Raw genomic sequence first — 22,511 nt, 5'->3', positions numbered from 1 at the left:
GGTGCGCACCAAAGCCGAACGCCCAGATATCTTCCCGCGGAGCCCTATGAGGGCGTGGATCTAAGCGATTGATAGTCGACGCACCAGGCGTAATGCTTATCAAGTATTCAGCTGCTCTCACTTCCGTATTTGTCCTGATTCTCCACCACATATGAAGGATCTATCTCGTTACTTAGTCCCATCAACGTCTTCATAATCGCTTCGGTGGTTCCTATCATGGGCCTTATCACTACCACCGGAGATGTCCGTGCTATTGAAGATAACTGTTCTTGAAACCCTTCGGCGTTTCTGAGTTCTTCTGATAAGCCAGCAATCGTTTTCTTGGTAGTTTTAAAGTTTCTCCCCAATGACTTGTATGCGTTCTTTAAGCCTTCTTTCGTTGTCGTTGGCTGATTAGCATAGAGACTGACTATCTTGTTCGCAAGTTCAATGTCTTCCTCATCTAGCAGCTCATCATCTTCACTTGCATTACCATCCCCTGCGTTTGGATCAAGCACTAACACTGACGGCTCCAACCCATCCAGTTCCAGATCTTCATCCTCTAGCACTTCGTCCATCAGCATAACTGAATAAAGTTTGCGGTCCGAATGGGGATCTTCGTTCAAATGCACACTCTTTTTAAGCTTCTGTGACGCTTGCAACAAATTGTGCTTTTCATCTGTCTCCTTGTAAGTGTGGAACTCATTAGAATCTCTTCTTGCTTTCTTTGAAGATGAACTCACTTTACCGCTACGCCGAGCTTGATTTCCTTCACCACCCACATACTGCTCCAGACTTTCAAGTATGGCCTGCGTTCCAGACGCAAGCTTCACCCCGAGCTTCAACAATTCGTAAGTAGCTGTTTTGGTAAAAGATTTGGAGCTCTTTTGGAAACTTTTCATAAACTGACCGTTATTCTGGTAGTCCTTAAAAGGTACAGCCACAAGATTCTTAAAACCTTCACCAATATTTATCAACGACTTCACAGGCGTAAGGCCCGAGAGAAGGCCAGCCAATTGGTACTTCTGAATATATGGCACATAGATATCCCTGAGTGCTTGCCCTAACTTGGGGAACCCTAAGACACCATACACAACACTTTTGGCAAGAGACAAATCTGCAGAGTCAAGAATGAATATATTGGCCAATTCCGCATTTTGACCAGCCTTGAACCCCGAATAGTTCATAGATTTAGGCTTGTAGTCAAACTTCAAACGAATCGGGCTGATATCAAGCTTCTGAACAAAGATAGGCTCATCCACAGGCAAATTGAATCTGTTATCTTTGAACTTGAAGAAACGTCCCAAGAACATTAACGTATCCTGATCGATATAGAGACGAACCGGCAAGGTCTTGACGCTCATAATGACCTCCGTATATGGCAACTTTGGATCGGGCCTCACATTCATCATGGTAAACTGAAGCATGTATGTCCCAATCTCACGTTCACCCAAGTAGCTCATGTACGTGAGAAGCTTGTTCCACGAGGAAGATGCAACATTATCGAAGACAGTAATGGAATCTATCCTTACCTCCACCTTGTTAACCATTTCTGATTCTATGCCCTTTGGCGTTTCGTCTATCCTAGGATCCCGGTTAGTGTAATTGTGAACATAGACCTCCACATTCTTCACATCAATCGATACCTTATGAGCACGAGACCTCCTTAGTTTGAGTTCCTTATACTGCTGCTCAACGTCAACATTGAGACTTGGATACAAAGCTTCATCCTTTGCTGTTTCCATATTGATTGCTTGCATCTCGGTGTTCATACTAGCCACTAAGTTGCTGGTGCTCAGCTCTCCCGCCATTCCAAGATGAATAGATTGAAATAGAACCTCGTTTATTTCATCGTTGCCTCCAATGTCTTCTTCATCCAGTGAGACCTGCTCACTTTTGGCAAGATTCTTCGCAGAAGCTGAGATATCCTTTGATGGTCCACCTTCAGCAGAAGAAGATTTGCTTTCATGCTTTAACTTTTTTGATCTTAGCGCCTGCGCTTTCTTCTCTATGTTCTTTACCGCTTGACGTAGAGATTTTCTTGTCATTTTCCAGTCATAGCCATCAAAAACGTAGAGCTTCGCCTTAGAAACATTCACAGCGAGACTCATGGGTAAGATTTTGGCATCATTCTTCACATCATTATCGCGGAAGTGTTCATTGGTGAATGAAATGTCGAAACCACGCTGAGAATCTTCATCATTTCCAATATCTAAGCTGCCTAAAGACTTCCTCAAGCTAGCTTCGATATCATCTCCCGAGTGAACGTCTCTGGCGCTAGTATCGGGACGATTAGGCATGGGAGGAGGCGAATCCAGATCACCGGAGCTTCCATGTTGGTTCAGGAGCCCGAAGATCTCTTTCATCAATTCTTCTGGCCACCTGAAATCTTTATCAACAGCAAATCGGTACTTTTCATCATCCTTGAAGCTGACAGGTACTTTCAAATCGTTTAACAGCTGAATTAAAGTTTGAAACGAATCAGCGCATAACTCAATGGTATGCTCATCAGAATTGAGTTTGATATCAAGTAAAGAGAGGTCGCCACGTATACCGAGCTTGTCATTTCGAGACTTGATGGCCATGATATCGGTATTAACCGTGACACCCACATGCGTCGAGTTGATATAGCCGATCAGTAGGAAACCTCGGTGACCTAGATATTGCGCAGCTGTTATATCAAGCCCGAGCTTTGCAGAGCGATCATCGACTTTGAGATTCCTCCAATCATCAATGAGGAACAAGGAAAGGTTTCTGAAAGAACTTTTGACGTAAAACTGCTCTTTTGCGAAAGTGAAGTCAGAAACCCCTGTTTCAACAGCAACATGTATTTGACTCGAAAGACGACCAGGATGGAGACCCAACACAAATTCATGAAAAGAAAAACGTAAATCAGCCTTTTTCTGATTAGATGCCGATGGCGACGTCGCATGCACGAAATCTTCCGTCGTATGTCCTTGAGAAGCATTACGTTCAAACAATTGAATCCAATGAGTATAGTATTCAACGGCAAATTTCCTAACCGCAACGTCCGTAGTGGTGCCCTTCTCTGAAGTATCGTGGTTAAATATTATGGCAGGACCAGAATCGGGAAGTCGACTAAAGAAAGGTTCTTTGACTTTTGCTTGCTCGTGACGACGGAAAACGTCAACCTCTCTGATAAACCCATTGAGTAAGTAGCCCACTTTTAACAACTTCAACTCCTTTCCCAGAAATATCATATCACCAAAACGTGGGAAAATGTTGAATAAGGTAAAGTCTATACCAGAAATTTGAATGCTAAAAGATGCACTATGTTTGCTCTCACTTTCCCTAGAGATCGGTCTGTGCTGATGGCGACCAAACCTTCTTTGGCCAACGAACATCAGCTGGCCAAGTGAGTTTAATGCTTTATTTTCCTTGCTTGACGTTGCAAATTCTCTGAGGGAATGATCCAAGGCATTCACACGGTTAGTTCGAGCCTTCAATTGCGACACAAGATGCATGAACCCACTCTTGATATATCTGAGATCCTCTGCTGTAACAGAACCTGTGATGCCAGCAACGTGAAGATTCTTATTACAGAAGTACCTTTCCTTTCGCAAACTTGAGCCGGTCTGAGAGCTAAAGTATGTCGACAAGGTCTCTGAAACAGTCTTGAAGTTGATACTAGGAACGGTTAAAAGGTGCTTTCCTTGGCCATTGATGGTGCTCTCCACAGTAATTCGTTGAATGCTCAAATTATTAGCACTTGTGTTGAACGTAATGGGGAATATCTTGCAAGACAATGCTGTCGAACTGGAGAGGGAAAGTTCAATATTTATCGCAGATGTTTGTAAAACACATTGCGAATCAGCTCCAGAAGAGTTGTCTAGCGTAGGCTTGGGCCCACTTGACTGTTTGGCGCTCTTCATTTGCTTCATACCCGTTAGCAAGAAGTTCAAATTTTCCAATACCATCTGGATCGAATCCGAGAAATTCAAAAGATACAGAAGACTATTGTCATCAAGTTTAATGCTTGCTGATTTAGAAAGCAAAATTGTTATTTCGGGACTCTCGTCACGACTTTCAGGCTTGAAGTACTCAAACCTGATATCTGCACGGCTAGGTTGAGCACTAGGTGATGATGTGGAATCCACATCAGCAGAAATTGATGATGACCTTGAACTTGAATTATCGGCACAGAAATTCATTATGTCAGTCGAATTGCCTTCAACAATTTTTAAAACTTTGAAACTCTCAATTCCACCAAATATGAGAGACTCGTCTTTCTGCTTGATGTTGATGTTGTCGGTAGAAATCATTAATTCGTCATCTGAAGATGCAAAATCGCCATCGTCAGAGATGGCTGAAGTAAGGCTGAAAAGAACTTCCCAATATGCAATTTATTGAATGCTGGTTCATCCGGCTGAGGCGAACTTTGCGATTCATAATGATCTCCAGTTGTAAAAGTTTCAGAGAGGCTAGAGGAGGGTCGACTCAGACCATGAGTTTGCCCTCGAGTTGACACGAACTGCTTGCGAAGCTGATGTGCTTTAAGCCTGAAAAGTTTAGCCAAACTATTGATCACCAACGAGACTGTGGGTGTCAATGGGACAGCAGCCAGACGAACTGTGTCAACATTGATTTGTAGGTTTGATAAAGGAGAAAGACCCTCAAATTCAAAGTCCATACAGTCAATATAGACAAGGTGCACTGCTTGCGATGACTCATACGCCCCTTGTGGCTGCGCAAAAGAATGAGCGGTTGCACTCATATAGACAGAACTTGCCTCTTCATGCGTAAATACTGTGCTGCTCATGAGAGACTCGTCGGCCGAGTCTTCTTCGCTGCTTCTTTCATCTTGCTCCTCGCTCTCTGAATCACTCCTGCTCTCTGCTGGAGCACGGTCCTCACCATGACCAGGATCTAAATTAGGCCGAAGAGTAGATATTTTCACCCCATCAACTTTAACAGAATGTTGTCTGTTATTGGTCAGGAACGCAATCTTCTTAATCGATATTAAAAAGTCAACAGATTCCGAAATAACTTTTATAGAGACGTCTGATAAATTCACCTGAAGCCTCAGCAATGCAATTTCTAAAGCCCTTGACATGACCCCTCCGAGGGCACTTGGGCGTGTTTGAGAAGTATTCGACAGTCCAGACCCGCTGGAGTTCTGCTTGGAAGAGTCTGAATCTGAGTCTGATTCGGACTCCGGAATAGTACTGGAACTTTCCCTTAAATCACTTTCAAACATAACCGTATTAGCTAAATTAGCCGTGCTCTGCGCCAACAGCGCCAGCATATCTTTGAATTCCTTGTCGAGGTCATCCAATTTGGTGGCCAATACAAGATCAACCCCGGATATATTGAGATTAACGCCTCCAACCACTCCACCTTTAACTTCAACAGTTTTGAGCTCCCCAAACCTTAAAGTACATCCAGGGAGCTTGCCGACCTTCTCAGGGTCTAGTGAAACATCTTTGAGCTGGATGTTGCTGAGTGACACCTCCTCTAGGTTAGGAAGATCAATCTCAGAGAACAACAGGAGCTGCTGAAGGATATATAGGAGTAACCTCTTTTGTAAGTTCTGAGGCATCCACTGAGGAGACATGACGGAAAGACGTGGGTACACGTTTATGCTATATGGGAAATGGTAGTTAGGTTAGGTGGTCAGGCGGGTTGTGGTGCTCGAGTATGGTGGCTCACTTGGTGCGCGATTAGATAAGACAACCTACGTATGTACTGGGGCCTGCTGCTGGTAGTACTGCGATAATGGCGCAGGGATGGCTGCGAAAGAAGCCAAAGTGACAGGTTCAATTAGACGACGCTACTTAGGGTCCTCGATAACCAAAAGGTTGTGGAATCCAATTTGTTTGGATGGGAAAGAAGGATTCGGATTGAGGAGGGGCGGATCTTGCTTGCTTTGTGACTGTGGCTGATGGGGCGGGCAGCTCACTTAACTTTTGTCTCTTCAGAGGCCCAAGGAGTTCGTCTAGAGATGGCGCCTTCGAGAATTTTCTCTTCTGGGTAGCCTCGTTATCAGATGGGGGTACTTTTTCATTTAAAATTGACTCGAGGGTTCCTCTTAGGGGGGAGAGGGAGCCCAAAAGGCTCAAATGCGTACTCATACCGTCTCTTACAGCTTCCGCCTGGGAGTTATTCACAAGCTGCTGCAATAAATGCTGGGCCCAGAGTGACGCTTGCTCTTGCTCCTGGCTAGTGAACTTGTAGTTGGTATACTCTGAGCTATGCTGGATGAGCGCATAGAGTAGCTGCGCTTGGAAGTCATTGCCTAGTTCTGTCAAAAGCGGGTCGTAAATCTTTATTAATGCCTTGAAACTTGTTCTTTTCAGCACATCTCGATTCTTTGAGTCAGTGTATATAAGGCAATTGAAGACTAACTCATGTATTAGCTTGTTCTGGAAGACAGCGCGGTGAATACCATGCTTGAGCCTGTCAAGTGCTGCCTTGTAGTCCATTGACTCCTCCAGATCTCCTTGTGGTTTATCAATTTTCAGTTTTCTGAACCGCTTGTATATCTTTAGGTCTGCTGTCACCGTGGAAGGGGCAATATGATGTAGATCATCTCTCTCGGTCACAGTAGCTGGTTTCTCCACAATGTGGTTCCAGTAGTTAAGCAAAAGCCATTTTTTTGCCTCCGTAGCTATAGTCTTCAAATGGTCAAGCGAAGGAACCTCCTCGTGGGTCGCCATGTGACGAATCTCGACAAACGATGATGGAAGACCAATCTCTTTCGCTAGCTTCAGAAGAGGCATCGCCACAGAAGCTTGTTGGAACGGATCTAGAAGTCCATTCACTAACCTCGTCAATACAGAACAATATGCTTGCTGTAGCACTTCAGGACTCAAGTTTCCTTCCATTAGCTCCACTGCTACAAGCGATGCTGTTGCATTCACTGCGTGAGGCACTAGACCTCGACTCAGGTACACCTTCACCTTTTCGATTCCCAATTGCTTTTTGCTTATATCATCCTGGCCGTAAAACCACTGGCGTAGCCTTATTAGGTCTTGATTTGACCGGTATGGTGCTATGTTTCCAGGTACTGGAGCCATAGTAGGTAGTTGGAGTATGGCGATGGGCCTCTGGCTAGTGCAGGAAATATGCACTATGGGTGCAACAATAGTGGTTTTGCAACCATTAAAAGATCCCAGTAAACTGTGAACCTACTATGGTAGCTACTATGTATAAGAATGGAAATTTAAGTATTTGATAGGTTTTTCTCTGGCGGTGGGAAAAAGTTCTTTATTTTTTTCTTTTTGGAAGAAGAGCCATGAGGGTCGCTCAATACTATGAAAGACTGCCCAAAAGACTAAACCACGACACATAGGGCGTTCAAAGACCGAAATCTTAGTCTATCCATATAACCATCAGTTACGTGGAGCCTTCAGCGGGGTCCATCTTAGAGAGCTTACCAAAGTAGAAGGAGGCTGAACTGGGCCAACCAGTAAAGCACCAACACAACATTCCGCAAGTATCCAGTGAAAAAAATACTTCCCCTGGCTAAACACACAGTGACATCCTGATGGAGAAGGTCTGGTTCAACCCACACAGGACTAAGGAGATACGGTGGTCCCCAACTGGTACAACCCCACAAGGAACGTCTTTAATACCGAGACGCACTGCTTATCACTGGTTCCTTAGTTCGGGCATTTGGGAGGCTTTATCTGAAATTCCTTAAAAATAACTAAGACGCCGGTGTTAGAGCATCACGTGGAGTAGATTTTGAATAAACATTCAGTGACACCAAGCTGGTGAAAACCAGCCAGTTAAAGAATCAAGGAAGGATGTGGACATCAAAAAAGAGGGCCCTTCGCTTTGGTGGTCTCATTTTCCCTGTGTGCTCCATCAATGGCGTCAGGTCTCACCACACCAGGGTACCTACCCCACAGAAACTGCGCGCGTGTAACTCGCATATTCTATGCTTAACGCCTTTTGCACCCAATTAACATGAAACCATGAAGCATATATAGCCATGACCGTTTCCTCTCGGGGACTTCGAACCCAAAGGCAATGTCTTCCTCGATAAATTCAGTCAAGTACGAGACTTCTAGAGACAGTTCTCCAGTCAGTAATATTCAAATAGCAGGGGATGGAGATGAGTTCGTGATCTTGGGGAACAAAAGATACTACCGACACGAGCTCATGAGAGCTTTCGGCGGGAACCTAATGCCTGACAGATATGCCACTTATCCAAAACATCAGTTTGGAAATGCTGCTGCTTTGGGGCTTGCTTCTTTTGCATTGACAACCTTCGTATTGGGACTTTACCTCGCAGGTGCCCAGGGCATCACTAAACCCAACGTGGTGGTGGGGTTGTGCTTCTTCTATGGAGGTTTTGTTGAAGCTTTTGCTGGAATTTGGGAGCTTATAATTGGTAACTGTTTTGCAGGAACCGTCTTGGTCAGTTTTGGAATGGGCTTCTGGCTTAGTTTTGGAGCCATAAACGTCGAGGCCTTCGGTATAGCTGCAGCTTATGGCGACGACGTCGAACAACTCAATGCTGGCATTGGAATTTATTTAATTGGATGGGGAATTTACTGTTTCATGATGCTTTTGTGTACACTTAAGTCCACAGTGGTGTTCATGTCCTTGTTCTTGACGTTGGATATCGCTTTCTTCGTCTTGGCCGGTCACTATTTCACCGGAAGTGCAAGCTGCTTGAAAGCAGGTGGTATTCTTTGTGTTATACTGGCCTGTTGTGGCTGGTACTGTGCATTTGCTGGAGTGTCAAATAAACAGAACTCCTACTTTATCCCTAACGCAATCCCACTTCCATTGATTGGTAAAAAGTGAGAGATATTATATTTTCAGATTGTATTTTAGGATGAATGAATCAGTTTAAGTAACTCATTCTCTTCATAACTTAGCACTCTATGCGAGCTTGCTTGTAGATAGGGAAACTTTGCGTTAAGTAAGACGTCCGAGTCATCGCTGATAGGCTCATGAACACCAAACGCGCTATCCCAACTGATCATTACGACGCCCAATAGAACTCCTATCAAGCCTAACACGACTAGTAAGAGCTGCGGTATAGTCATTAAATTCTTCAGAAGGAGCTCGTCATATAAGACTCCGTTGAATAAATTCACCAAGTTGTACACCAAAAAGCACAATGGGTACAATATTGAAGTCAGGATATGTGATAAGCCCAAGTTAAAAGCAACTAGCTGCATTGCAACAATTGTGAGCGTAGCTAGGAGAAGTAAAGCGGACGTAACATAGGTAGCCAGAGATTTTGGTGTAGCTCGTTCTAAAAGCGTTGCAACCACAACGTCCACGATGGACTTGGCAAAAAGGAAAGTGTGTGCTGTTAAAGTGCCGCTGATAACACCAAAAAGTGTACCTTTAAGGAGGGTGAGTTCCCTAGCAGCTTTCTTACTGTTTCTGGAAAGTCGCTTACCTTTCTTGTGCAAAGAGAGCTGATGGATGCGTCTTGACAAGACATAATTGACTCGTATCAAAACCAAAATAACAACAAAAGTGAAAATCCACCATACTAAGAAAGTTGGGCGGCGAAATTTTTGTAAGACCAAGCGGAACCGCTCGTCAGTGTCTATATCGCCTAGCAGCTCACCATCAGCGCTGCCGTTATAAGCAATAATAAATGCTCCCACAGAAATAATAGCAGTACCAATAATAAGCTTACTGGTGAAGCTCTCTCCCGGCAAGAGCATACTGCTGAAAATAGAATTGAATATGAGCCCAATGCTCTGCAAAGGGGAAAGGATAATTAGGGGTAACGTCGTAAGCTGGACAATCGACCCAAACACATTGGCAAGGATAAACATCAGAAACCCTATAAGCCAAAGATGTCTTCTGTATAGATGAGTATGTCTGTTTGCTTCGTAGTCATGAGCATGATGTGAGACAGTGGATCCACGATTCTCTAGCGGTATACTACCATTTGTATGGCCATCGTCCAGTACGGTGTGGTCCAACTCGACATCTTCCCTATGGTCAAGTATAATAGGTATAACATGAGATTTCCTCTGGAGGGTAATGCCCAAGGATTGGATTGCTGACAGAACGACCGCAGCCGTACAGCCCCATACCACTGAAGTAGTTGTCATACAGAAGCTCTGTGAACTGGATACCTAGTTTGGGAGGTTTGCGGCTAATAATAGAATGTAATCAGCACTTTAGCTTCGACTGGTACTTATTATGGCCAAAAGTAGCTTTTTTAGGGTTCCAAACGAAGAAATACGTCGCACGCTATCTATTACGACTTCAGATATTGTGTACCTGTCAACCGCGTATGTACTATACCGAAAAGGTAAATATACTTAGGCCGAGTATCTTCCTTGTTAAACTACATGCCACTACGTAAAGCGATAGAGCAAATCATCGAGAAGGCCAATTCTGGAAATGTGGGAGTTATAGAAGATGGAATCAACCAGTTGGAACTGCTCCTCAAGTCTTTGACTCCTTCTATACAAAAGCTGCATACTTCCGGATCCATGGACTCCAGACTTCTAGCATTCATAACTCTTCAGGAGAATTTTCAGTATAACTTGTGCAGTGAGCTTATACCAGCTTACAGGACGCTTCAAGGAGCAGGCCAAATGGCAAACACATCGACACTTATCCAGATCAATACCGCAATGATGGGGCTCCTATTGATCCATCCCGAATCACGCAATGTCTTCAGCAAGAAAGCCAACATGCTGCTAATTTTAGGCTTTCTAGATCCAGATAATGGTTCTTACCAGTTGGATAGATGTGCTTCGTTCGTCAGTCTTCTCATACACATCTTATTGAGAAACCTCAGGAACATGCGTGTCTTTGAAGCCTGTGGAGGCTGCATGGCGATAATTAGGTTACTTCAACTCACGCCGGATAATAACGAGCCTAGTGAAGGCGATACAGCAATGCAGCAAACGCTACACTTCAAGGTTGTTGAGTTCCTTATCTTCTACATGACCGATGAATCTGAATGGAAAGACGGCAATGCTCCAGTACGTACTGTTTCCGAAAAGGCTGGGTTTATTAAGCCAGAGTTTCCAGCAATCGAGGATCTTATCGAGAACTTGAACGATCTTTCTACCTCAAAGTCTCATTCGTCTCATATCACAAGTAAAGAGCAATTTCACGCATAATTTATGGCATTTCGCCTGTTCAAGAGAAAAATTTGATTGACAGAATAAAATTTAATTTATTTTTTACTGACAAAGTCAATTGACTAGATGTGATATCTTAATCACTTTGCAACTGGGGTAGGGTACTCTAACTAGTGCGCGGTTAGAAAAGTTCCATATCAAGAAGTCAACATAACACCCTAGTCTCAGACAGATGTATACACATATGGAATTCCTTCAGAAGTGTTTCTTCAAGGCTACCAATTGGAATGAGGATAACATCTTTAACAACATAACAGCCACATCACAAGCGCTTCTTGACTTCCAGATACCTAATGGAGCTAAGCTAGAAGTACTGTCAAGGGCAACAGACCATCTGGCTCTGTCGTTAACGCTACTGAACTACCAAACAATAAATGGCTCTTTGGCCTACCTATATACATCTGTCCCGTTACGCAATGCTACAGGAACGAAAGACATCTCGCTTCAAGACGCGATAGCCGGATTTCGTATCATTGAACCATACTCCATAGGCTCGGAGAGAAACAAAGACCCAAGAAATGACAAGGCATCTTTACTATATGGCAGAATGTACTTTCCCGGGTCTGTTCTCGAGGCAATGATGATCAAAAAGATATCGGCACAGACTCAGCTTCTAGTGAAATGTATCAACAACCCGCATCTAAAACGAAATGGCACCATGATTATGTACCTCCAACGCAATGCTGCCAGGTTTTCTCAAGAGTACATCTACTCCACCAATGAGGCACTTTTTGGTTTCCGTTGTCTCTACAACTTTGGCAATAGTCGCCCTGCAACTCCTCCGTTGATACCAAAGTTCGATAACTCGGTTGTCTCTGTAGGGGCAGAATTCTGGTATGCTGCAATGTCAATGAGCCCAGGGCTCTCTACGGCTTTCAGATACTCTACCAGATCAACTTCCACAGGGAAACCACTCACAATGACGCTCTCGTGCAACCCAATCTTGGGTCATATCTCTTCGACATACAACGTCAAGACATCAGTTGCATCCACAGTGTGCTCAAAGTACGACTTTAATTGGTATTCATACGCCAGCAACCTTTCTATCGGCTTTGAGCTTTACAACTTTTCCAAGCCAAGCATCAAATCCAACCATCATAGACGTTCCGACCCCATAATTCACCACGAGAACCTCGCGCCTCCTTTGAACCTGAGCTCAAATCTCCATGAAGCTAATTCCTTCCAGGTCAGTCCTTATGATCGTTTTGAAGGACACCGAATGGTAAACCCCATGCCTGGACTGCCTTACGGTGATACAGCCTCCAATGGTATCAGTAGGCTTCGAAGTGAGCAAGAGATACAAAACCAGACAGTAATGACAGCTTTCCAGAGCCTCGTCAGTGAAAGTAACTTTTCCTCGGTCCTTAAAGCATCTACAAGTTTAAGCGACCGCATGCTAAAATTACTCTGGGTCGGTCGCTACAAAGAGTTCTTGGTGAGCACAGGTGTGAAGATCAGAGCCAGCCCAACAAAGAACATACCCGAAATTAGCAAATTTGGTATTTGCTTCTCCTATGCATCGTAAATACGCAGAAATATATATTTAGCAAAAAATATTGCATACTCGACGAGTTGTAGCACACTGTCTGGTCTCCCTCCTCTGGATGTCCTTGTCTGGCCCATACACCAGTACACCACCAGAAATGAAAAATCAAAAGTGAGAAAATTGAAAAGATCGAATTATCACCGAGGCCAGGAACTATGAAGAATCAACACTTTTACCAACTCTTCAAGGATTCTCGGCTTGCTCAGGTGGCAGCACCTATGAGCAAGGTCCTCAGAGGATCTAATGCTCCATCCCCCACTCACCAGATCCTTTTCGCTCCTAAGGGAAGCTCTTCACGTTCAGAGTATGGTATCAAGAAGCCCTTGCCAAAACAGGTGGGTGTCTCTCATTTCGTGATGAACGCCATGGATACTTCACGTAACATTCCAGATGTTGAAAAGTTCTCCAGTCCTCACTACAACAGATTGAAGTTTCAGGAATCAGGTATAGTGTTGAAGAAACCTGCCACTAAAGAGAACCCTCTTTTCGCATGGGACTCGTCCAAGAGTCTCAAGAAGTCACAGCGTGATAACGTGGTGGCCGAGTTTAATCTTGGTGGCAATGCTAGCACGCGTGATATCAAGCACGTACTCAAAGCCAACCCAACTCTCGCTAAGGAGTTCAAGCAGTGGTTGGTGAAAAGATCACCAGAATCCATTGTCTTCAAGATTCCTGCTAAAATGGAGGAGCTCTTGAAAGAATTTATCGCATCATCTCAAACCGTCAAGAAACATCCATCATCGTTGGTGGACTTGACGAGGAAGTTCGGAAGAGTCCTGAGCACGGCGCCTGCTAGAAGTGTCCAGGGTACTGGTGGTCTCTCTTACAACCAGAAAGGTCGCCTTAATAACACGCCGAATGGTATCAAGACCGGTGTCATTGCTCCTGGTCGTCTTGTTGCCGACAGAGAAGCTGCTATCAATGGCTTTGTCGCTTCCCTCAACGAAAGAACGGTCGCTTTGCAGAACAACTTTATTTCCAATGCTCCTGGTAAGCACCCAAGACAATTTGTCCTTCCATTCAAGATCAGTGAAGCTGAGCTTACGCCTACTGGCGGTATCAGAATGTATGCTGACGGTGTAAAGGTCGGATCATGGATCCAAAGAACTGAAGGTGGATCCTCATATGCCAACAGATCCAACTACGTCGCATCTAACCCATACTTTGGCTCTCTTTCTGAAAGAAACAGCAGAGATGCTACAGCTTTGGAAAACTTGTTGGGCTTGGTTTCCAAGAACAAGTCTTAATTGTCAAACCCCTGTATATATAATAAATGACTAGAAAGATGACTATTTACACTGTACTGTGAGATATTATCCAGCCAAAGGCGCTTGGCTACCTAAGCTGGGAGCCATGGTATTCAGTACACCTGAATTACCAGCAGATGAAGGCACAGTTGTGGGTGTCGTTCCACCACTATTGAAGGGCGGCACAGGCGCACCGGCAGATGGTGACTCGTCCTTGGGTTTCTTTGGTCTTGGGTTCTTAAACTCTCTCTTCCGTTTCTTTGGCTGTTCACGCTCAATGCTTTGTGGAGTGACACCCGTCATCTTCTTTTCCTCTTGGATCACACTTTGTCTCAAATCTTCGGCGACATCTTCATCAAGCTTAGCATCAACCTGATACCAGAGATGGAAAGAGCTGACACGGTTTCCGATCTTCAATATCTTTTCCATTTTCTCTTGCACAAGTCTCATGGGCCTCATACTATTCACAACAATCGGAACGAACTTTTCAGGAATACCATGTAGAGTGAAAGAATAAGTGGTGTAACGAACCGGAGGTTCGTCTGGCTTCTCCAATGGCTTTGCCTTCTTCCTCGTTGGCGGAGGCTTCTTATTTCTTCCACTTCTGGATGATCTTTGAGGAACTGGCTCTTCGGGTTCTGGCTTCGGTTCAACTGGTGCGGAGGCAGACTCATCAGTCTTTGATTCACTTCCCTCCTCTTGTTTCTTTGCTTTTTCTTCCTCTTCTTTCTTTTTCCTTTCCTCCTCCTCTTTTTCTCTCACTTGATCCTCATATTCCGCAAGCTTCTTTTCATACGCTTCCACATCTTCTATGTTATGGATCCAGATATTACTGACTAAAATGTCTCTAACACCGGACCCGTCTTCCAAAGTAACAGGATTGGCAGGTGGTTGAACTTCGCAAATGGAATCTCTGGGGATGACGTATCTGACGTTAGGGTTTTCGAGGAACTCAAACACCAATGTAGCGTTGTATAAATACTTTTCCTGAAAAGCAGTGAGCTTCATTGGGTTGTTAAACTTTGGTTTGGGTGGGCGAGGGGGAGCAAACGGCTTTGCTGAATAAGGTCTTGGAAAGTTAGGAGGAAGGGGAAGGCCCCTAACCAAGTAGAGTTCTGCGTGGTGAGGCTGTGGCCCCATTTGCTTTGCTCTCTCGATATATCTTTTAAAGAGGTTGATTTGGGCTTCGGAGGCAGTTCCCTTGGCGACCACCTTCATAAGGTCATTAAGTGATAGGTCAATTTTCGCAATTGCATTAAGGTTAGAGATCATGATTGCATTATCAACCGTGGTCATATCCACCGCACGAGGTGGTGGAGGACGAGGAAATGATCCAGGGGGGCCCCCAGGAGGGGCTCCAGGAGCAGGAGATGCAGCAGTGGGTTGAGTCCCACCTGCGGAAGGACCAGGAGTTGGACTTGATGATGTAGCAGGGGGACCTGGGGGCAGTTGAGCAGTAGTAGGTGCTGGGCTTGGCTTCGAAGAAGTTGCGTCTGTAGTGGATTCTTTCTCGTCTGCCTTGGGTGCTTCCTTTGCCCCTTCCTTCAGGGAACCGTCCTCTTCTTTAACGTCCTTTTGAGTATCGGCAGGTGCTTCCTTTGCTTCCTGTGGCTTTTCAGAAGACTTGTTATTCTCTGGGAGGCTGCAGCTTTAGGTGGCGATTGGCTCTTAGCATCTTCTTTCTTCGTTTCAGCAGCTTCAGAATTTGATGGAGTTGAGCTTGGAGTAGCCGCAGTATTTGTGACGCCTGGCGTAGAGTTGGGATTAGGGACAGCAGAAGGGGGCGTAGTACCTGGATCAGCTGCGGGTGGTGAGCCCAGCAGCGTTGGTTGCAGAGGTGCTGGGGCAGCATTAGGGGCAGCATTAGGGACTGGAGCAGGAGCAGGAGCAGGAGCTGGCGCAGGCGGTTCTTTTTTCATGAGTAGGTCAGATCCATCAGAGACCTGGGAGATTTCAGAAAACGCCTTGGATTTTTCTGAACGTGCATCTTTGGCGATGAAAATACGAATCTCCATTGAATGAGGTCCTAATGATAAAGTAGCCTCAGATAACTTGGACATAACATCTCTGGCATTGACATCACCACTTAATATCGGCGTCCTTGTTTTTGCCTCTAGCGAATTACTCGTAGCCTTAGCAAACCGCCGCCTCGTTTCCCTTTCTTTTGATGGTTGTGGACCTTTCTCCATCTCAGCTAGTTTCTTTGCATAAGCTGTTTGCTTGACCCAATATAGCTTAAACATAGGAGCATGGAAAACATATGTATTCCTTGAACGAATCAAAGAGTTGTATAATACAGCAGAGTCCTTCATTGTCAAAGGATTCTTAAGAACGTCTTCATAATGTCCGTGTGGTGGTTTGTTATAAGATATCGGTAGGCCTTCAACAGTTTCGAAAGGACGAACAATCTGTTTATCTAGAAGACGCTGTTCAGCTTCTATTTCCTCTCTTTTCGCCGTCGTGATACGACGTCTCATACGTGGAGGCATGTTGTGGGATTAGTTGAATGAAGTTGCATTTATCATTGTTGATCCATTAACTCTATATATCATAATTCTGCACGTGCCGCGTCGCACGTGGAAATTCACGTACTCAGACGCTTCTCTTGTAAACTGTTTTCTAGAGCATCTAGGCCTTGGCTGAAGAGCTTCAAGATCAGCTCTAACTCCCCACTGAGCTTAGATTTTGGGGTGCTATCGCTGAATAGGTCGTTGTTGATCGCAGGGATCTGTGGGAATCTTGATGGCTGCTTCGCGCTAAGTGGTGTAGTACTGGCAGATATGCTTGTAGTCCCAGTAGTGAGTGTTTGAGCTGGGGTAGCGCGTGGAACGAAATAGTTTCCACCTGAGTTGGAGGAGCTAATTGGAGCTGTTTTGGGACCCAGAATTGCAGTAAGCTTCTTCTGGACTGTAGACTGCTGTCTTTGTTGAAGTTCTTTCACATCCAAAGGTTCACCCAACTGGGTATCCTTTTCTGTCACTGGAGTCATTGATGCAACATTTCCAACGAGAGCAGGATTGATACCAAATTGATTTATGTTCTCTGAGTTGATATGGGCCATATTGGCATTATTCAAGATACCCTTTTTCTCTGCGTCTTCGCTAGTTAAAGCAGACATGAGATTCACCGAAGAGTTGGGAACGGGCATCTGAATTCTAAGAGAAGGCTTCTCACGTTTAGACTTGACTGGATTCGCAGGCCCTGGAGCATGCGTGGGTCCTGATATCGATGATGTAGAGCTTTGAGGAGCATTCCCACTGACTTCTTTGCTAGAAGAGCCTTGGGCCAGCTTTTCGCCATTCATTTTAAAATTGATGGGTTGTAACATCGGGTTTCCGCTAGCATGAAGAGCCCGCATAGATTTTGAAGGACTAAGCGTTGGACCGTGCTCCCCATGGGCACCTATAGGAGGAGCCACTGGTGAGGGCGTTTCATGTCTCTTGACTGAGTCATGATGTGTCTGTGAAAGAGGCAGCATTGGAGCATGTTGGAAGGCAGAACTTGGCCCATGAGTTGTTGAAATTGTCTTCTTACGTGGCCTGGTGGTCGAAGGAGAACTATTTCTTGGTTCGAGAGCAGCCGAAGCAGACTGTGAATGCACCAAAGCAGGTGGCTTATTCAACATTGGTAAAGCATCATGGGACATCTGCTTGTGACCTAAACGTGAACCGTTCTGCGAAGCATGATTAGAGGCAGCAGCCTCCTTGTTGACTGACGATATCATTGCTAAACTATCCATATCCGGAATTTCAATTGTTGGAGACTCAGTTCGATGAGATTCTTTAACAGATGATAGTGCCGGTAGACGTGGGTCTTCAAATATGTTATCTGAGGCCAGTTCAGCGTCATTATCATCTTCGAATAATGACCTTAAAGACTTGGGAACGTTGTTTGATGGTGATGCAGGTGGATGACGATTCAGTGAGCGATCTGTGGACGACTTACCAGATGGAGCTCTAGCACCAGTCGAGTGCTGCTTTTGGGCGATTGTGTTGTTGTTACTAGCCGAGCTGAATTTTGAATTTGGATGAAGGGTAGATGCATGGTGGGTAGGCTGCGACGTGAGTGTGTAATCATGATGCTGATCCTCGTCATCGTCCTTAAGATAAGGGAAATGCTGTTCCACTTCACTCATGTGTATGTCGTTATCCATGATATATTCTTTACTGCTCAAGGAGTCGAAATCCCACTTGACTTGGAGTTGGTTATCATTAGATGTCTCATCGCCATTCTCGGCATCAGCACCCAAATTGTAGAAGACTGAATCACGTCTTGAGTTCTTGTCACGCCATAGTAGATATCGAGACACAAGCTCTTTTAGTATGCTGGTCGGCATGCTTTTATACAGCTTGACAAGCTTGCATTTCGTTAATTCATCAGCAGACGGCCTTTCATCAGGGTTTTCATCAAGACATAGAGCAATACATTCCTTTAATGCTTGAGGATACTCTCTGCCTTCCAAACGAGGGGGTGTCAGCTTAGCGATCATCGTCATTGCCCAGTTCGAAGTTTTATCTGAATAAGGAGGGTTACCGGTTGCTATTTCATAAATTGTGATACCCAAAGACCAAATATCAGCCTTGACGTTATACTGGTCACCTTCACGGATGACTTCCGGCGCCATCCAGAAAGGGGTTCCTGCCATAGTAGTTCGCTTCAACGAGTTAGCTGACAACTGGGCGGCCACACCAAAGTCACACACCTGAACATTACCCTCATTTGTAATAAGAATATTAGCAGCTTTCAAATCACGATGAATCACGCCTAGTTTATGCACTGCCAGTAGAGCTAGTAGGGTTTCTCTGACAATAACTGCAATGTACTTCTCTTCAAACACGCCTGCTTTCAACAACGTACGCACGGATCCACCAGCACAGTAATCCATAATAATCCAAAGCTTTGTATCACTTAAAAAGGAGCCGTAGTAATGGGTCACATTGGGGGCATTCTTAAGGTCGGCGAGAAACTGGATCTCCTGCTGAACATCAACAACCTCATCATATTGAGTATCAAGTTCTAGAACTTTGATCGCCACAACCTTCTTGGTCTTCACATTATAACCCTTATAGACCACGCCAAACTTTCCCTGACCAATGACTTCGGTCCTCTTGTATGATTCTATTGAAGACATGGCTTAGAGCCTGATTGAGATGTGGATGAGTACTGAGGCCATACACCGTAAGTGACGATGACTGAAACGATGTCTTTATCAGGTAACGATTAAGGATCAGATAGACGAAAGGCAATGGCTGAAGTGTACCACACAAGGAGATGCACAGGTGTTGGATCAGACCTCTTTGTTGATGTGCGGTATCTTCACAATTGGTTTCTCATAGACAGGTTTCAGAAAGGCAGCAGACCTGTACAGAATTATCAACATCTACTAGCTATATGTGGCGAAATACTTCATGTTTGGGCTGAAAAAGCACTTAATCAGGTATCTTGGTTCACTTCAACCGAACAAACTCATAACCATCGTAATGCAATTAGGGGTACACCTGCCATGGGCCATACTCGCTTATGTGGACCGAACCTTTCTGATGTGCGACTTTTTCTAACTAGATCAGGCTAAGCCCAAGATCAGATCCTTACTAAAGGTATGGTCGTCTACGGAATTAGCTGGTTGGATGAAGTTTTGGGACTATAAAGAAGAGACTTGAATTTTATGAAATTTGTATCTGGAGGTATGATATGAAAATCCACAATGTTCTAGGCATATGGATGGACCGTAGAAAGCCCCACTGGTAGAAAATAGACGTTTTCCAGGCAAAGTGAAAAATCTGAAAAATTCAGCACTCGGTAGCAATACCGGGGTGTAGTAAAACTACAAAGCTGTAGCGGTAGATAGACGTTTAAAACAATTCTTTAACTCCAAACCACGGCAAAAAAAAGTTCTAGCGCTACCCCTTGACCAGGCTTTGGCACCGTTAACCGTTAACCATCGCGGCTTCTGCTAAGCATATACCATTGCTTCAACTAGCCAACTATGATCGCACTCCACCATGGAAATGCCCGGCAAGACCATGGACTGGTTAAAAAACTACTGGTCTAGTGTTTTGTTTGTTTACTTCGAGACAGAGACAGTTAATGAAGTATTGGATGCCAAAATGGAGGGGCCTCTGGAGGACCCTTTACGCAGATACAACCGGCATTACTCTATCTCGCATTTAATGGCTGCAAAGTTGACCAAGTACTGAAGTGGCATCACAATAAACAGACCGAAAGAAAACATAAAAGAGCTCATCATGTCATCGCTTCGGCTCTCCAACCACAGAGATATATACCTGAAAAATTATGCTAAGCCTATTGTCTGGCTTGGCTAACCGTTGGTTCTGACTCATTACTATACAAGACATTTCATTCGCGATAGGCCTTCGTTCAATACATACTACCTTCATTCACTACATACCGTTTACAGCAATGTCTAGATTTGCCACTATCAAAAGAGATACAAACGAAACGAAGATCCAGATAGCTCTTTCTTTAGACGGAGGCCACATAGCTGTCGAGAAGTCTATCTTTCCTGATAAGGTGACCGACGACCATGCTACGCAACAGAGTCTGTCACAAGTCATCCTGGTTCAGACTGGCATTGGCTTTTTGGACCATATGTTGCACGCTTTGGCCAAACACTCGGGCTGGTCTCTTATTGTGGAGTGTATTGGCGATTTGCATATCGACGACCATCATACTGCCGAAGACGTTGGTATAACGTTAGGTCTTACTTTCCATAAAGCCTTGGGCCAAGTCAAGGGCGTGAAGAGATTCGGCTCAGGATTTGCTCCTTTGGATGAAGCTTTGAGCCGAGCTGTGGTTGACTTGTCTAACAGACCATACGCCGTGGTGGAGTTGGGCTTGAAGCGTGAGAAGATTGGTGACTTATCATGCGAGATGATTCCCCACGTTCTTGAGAGTTTTGCTCAAGGTGCTGCTATTACAATCCACGTTGACTGTTTAAGAGGCTTCAACGATCACCACAGAGCAGAGAGTGCGTTTAAGGCATTGGCTGTTGCAATGAAGGAGGCTATCAGTAAGACGGGGTCCACGGACGTTCCTAGCACGAAAGGTGTTTTGTTCTGAGTTTGCTGAGGAGAGGTCATTTGGGACAGTTATTTATCAAACCAAAAATACATAGCAAGCTTCATTCGAAGCGTTTTAGAGGTTAATGCTGTTACTGTAGCGCTACGGGTGAACATGAGGACATTGATGAAATCGAAGCAAACAAACAGTGGATAAGATCTTGGGCAACTAAATTATTCTACTAATTAGTCAATTTTTCGTTAGACTGGATTTTTCACCTCTTAAAGTTAGGCACCATATCAGCTTGATGTATGCGATGAGATATCGCGCCTATATCAACTACCATGTTCAAGAGGTGTTTCCATACCACGAGTCCACAGCAAGCTGTGAGGGCTGTATTCAAGTCTCACAATCCCAAGAAGGGCATAAAGAAGTTCGATGATAACTTCACCACCCTGGCCAAGAAAGATGATAGAAAGGTATGGGAACGTATGGGCATCTCCAAAGACGAGTTCTTCGTCAGGAAGTACGGCAACATCACTCCAGAAGAACGCAAAAAGCTAGATGAGAAGGTGGCTAAACAAAGAAGGCTACGGGAGGAACGCCGTAAACATGAGCTTGGCGACAGTTATGTTGAAAAGTCGGAGAGAGGACCCATCACTCTCAATCCATTATCGGAATACGTCTATGGAACACATCCTGTGATCTCGGCCTTATCTGCTGGTAAGCGTGAGTCATTCAACAAGCTATACACATTTAATCCTCGTGAGCAGACGCCGAAGATATTGCAACTTGCCAAACAGTACGGCATCAAGGTGGTGGAGAAGAAGTCGAAGGCAGAGATGAACAGACTCAGTTCGAACGGAATCCACAACGGTGTCGTTTTAGAGACAAAACCACTTCATCTTCCAAGTCTTTTCGATGTGGAGGTATCTGAAGGCGAGTACACCATTACATGCATCAATGAGGAAACTGGTAAGAGAGAGAAGAGTACACACGAGTTGGCAAGAGGCACGGAAAGACCAGGTAAAGATACCTACCCTCTTGGGATCTATCTCGACGGAATTACAGACCCTATGAATTTTGGAAACATTGTTAGATCGGCATATTTCTTGGGTGTCGATTTTATTGTCGTTCCTAGCCACGACTCTGCAAGGATTGGTCCTGTTACTGCAAAGGCTTCAGCAGGAGCGCTCGATATGATGCCAATTTACCAATCAGACGAAGTCATGCCCTTTTTTGATCGTTTGAAGAAGAACGGATGGAATGTCGTTTCTACAAGTGCTAAACCTAGTGAAGCACAACTCGAGTCCATGAAAGACAACCATGCTGCGCATGTGGAAAACAAGTTTGTGGAGTCCAACGATCTACCAGTGTTGCTAAGCGAGTCGCCTATACTTTTAGTTCTTGGAAGCGAAGGAAGCGGTATCAAGAAGAACTTGGTCTTGCGCTCTGACTACTTGGTCGCTATGAACAAGGGAAGAGTGGACGACGAGAAGAATATTGTCGATTCATTAAACGTTGGAACAGCCGCTGCCATGATTATCAGCCGTTGTTTGGACTAATTGGAGTATATCTGCATGCCACCTATATTTATAGATGGTTCCCCATCGAACC

The 22,511-nt window shown here is 44.7% G+C and overlaps 10 protein-coding genes across 10 annotated transcripts; 6 read left to right on the top strand and 4 right to left on the bottom strand. All coding sequences in view use genetic code 12, as the record gives it.

Annotated features, from left to right (window-relative positions):
* Nucleotides 1–107: 107 nt before the first annotated feature.
* SPO72 (Spo72p) lies at nucleotides 108–7,016 on the bottom strand (the record flags this gene model as incomplete). The annotated part of the gene is made up of 3 exons (XM_025485986.1): nucleotides 108–4,317; nucleotides 4,473–5,582; nucleotides 5,905–7,016. The coding sequence occupies 3 exons, from the start codon at nucleotides 7,014–7,016 to the stop codon at nucleotides 108–110; spliced, it is 6,432 nt and encodes a 2,143-aa protein (XP_025341451.1).
* A 958-nt stretch (nucleotides 7,017–7,974) lies between these two features.
* On the top strand, nucleotides 7,975–8,757 carry CXQ85_002302 (acetate uptake transporter family protein; the record flags this gene model as incomplete). Its single annotated transcript, XM_025485985.1, has 1 exon — nucleotides 7,975–8,757. The coding sequence occupies one exon, from the start codon at nucleotides 7,975–7,977 to the stop codon at nucleotides 8,755–8,757; it is 783 nt and encodes a 260-aa protein (XP_025341450.1).
* A 26-nt stretch (nucleotides 8,758–8,783) lies between these two features.
* On the bottom strand, nucleotides 8,784–10,034 carry CXQ85_002301 (uncharacterized protein; the record flags this gene model as incomplete). The annotated part of the gene is made up of 1 exon (XM_025485984.1): nucleotides 8,784–10,034. The coding sequence occupies one exon, from the start codon at nucleotides 10,032–10,034 to the stop codon at nucleotides 8,784–8,786; it is 1,251 nt and encodes a 416-aa protein (XP_025341449.1).
* A 243-nt stretch (nucleotides 10,035–10,277) lies between these two features.
* CXQ85_002300 (uncharacterized protein) lies at nucleotides 10,278–11,060 on the top strand (the record flags this gene model as incomplete). Its single annotated transcript, XM_025485983.1, has 1 exon — nucleotides 10,278–11,060. One exon carries the CDS (start codon nucleotides 10,278–10,280, stop codon nucleotides 11,058–11,060), a length of 783 nt encoding a protein of 260 aa, XP_025341448.1.
* A 205-nt stretch (nucleotides 11,061–11,265) lies between these two features.
* MDM10 (Mdm10p) lies at nucleotides 11,266–12,606 on the top strand (the record flags this gene model as incomplete). Its single annotated transcript, XM_025485982.1, has 1 exon — nucleotides 11,266–12,606. The coding sequence occupies one exon, from the start codon at nucleotides 11,266–11,268 to the stop codon at nucleotides 12,604–12,606; it is 1,341 nt and encodes a 446-aa protein (XP_025341447.1).
* A 176-nt stretch (nucleotides 12,607–12,782) lies between these two features.
* CXQ85_002298 (mitochondrial 37S ribosomal protein bS1m) lies at nucleotides 12,783–13,874 on the top strand (the record flags this gene model as incomplete). Its single annotated transcript, XM_025485981.1, has 1 exon — nucleotides 12,783–13,874. One exon carries the CDS (start codon nucleotides 12,783–12,785, stop codon nucleotides 13,872–13,874), a length of 1,092 nt encoding a protein of 363 aa, XP_025341446.1.
* Nucleotides 13,875–13,940: 66 nt separating this feature from the next.
* Nucleotides 13,941–16,363, bottom strand: CXQ85_002297 (uncharacterized protein; the record flags this gene model as incomplete). The annotated part of the gene is made up of 2 exons (XM_025485980.1): nucleotides 13,941–15,475; nucleotides 15,499–16,363. 2 exons carry the CDS (start codon nucleotides 16,361–16,363, stop codon nucleotides 13,941–13,943), a joined length of 2,400 nt encoding a protein of 799 aa, XP_025341445.1.
* A 95-nt stretch (nucleotides 16,364–16,458) lies between these two features.
* On the bottom strand, nucleotides 16,459–19,005 carry KIC1 (putative serine/threonine protein kinase; the record flags this gene model as incomplete). Its single annotated transcript, XM_025485979.1, has 1 exon — nucleotides 16,459–19,005. The coding sequence occupies one exon, from the start codon at nucleotides 19,003–19,005 to the stop codon at nucleotides 16,459–16,461; it is 2,547 nt and encodes an 848-aa protein (XP_025341444.1).
* Nucleotides 19,006–20,294: 1,289 nt separating this feature from the next.
* HIS3 (imidazoleglycerol-phosphate dehydratase) lies at nucleotides 20,295–20,954 on the top strand (the record flags this gene model as incomplete). The annotated part of the gene is made up of 1 exon (XM_025485978.1): nucleotides 20,295–20,954. One exon carries the CDS (start codon nucleotides 20,295–20,297, stop codon nucleotides 20,952–20,954), a length of 660 nt encoding a protein of 219 aa, XP_025341443.1.
* A 284-nt stretch (nucleotides 20,955–21,238) lies between these two features.
* On the top strand, nucleotides 21,239–22,459 carry CXQ85_002294 (uncharacterized protein; the record flags this gene model as incomplete). The annotated part of the gene is made up of 1 exon (XM_025485977.1): nucleotides 21,239–22,459. One exon carries the CDS (start codon nucleotides 21,239–21,241, stop codon nucleotides 22,457–22,459), a length of 1,221 nt encoding a protein of 406 aa, XP_025341442.1.
* Nucleotides 22,460–22,511: the final 52 nt, after the last annotated feature.

Source organism: Candidozyma haemuli (genome assembly GCF_002926055.2).
Source record: "Candidozyma haemuli strain B11899 chromosome Unknown C_2014730914, whole genome shotgun sequence".
Lineage (NCBI taxonomy): Eukaryota > Fungi > Ascomycota > Pichiomycetes > Serinales > Metschnikowiaceae > Candidozyma > Candidozyma haemuli.
The sequence above is the reverse complement of the archived record's forward strand: the minus strand, read 5'-3'. Positions and strand labels throughout refer to the sequence as shown.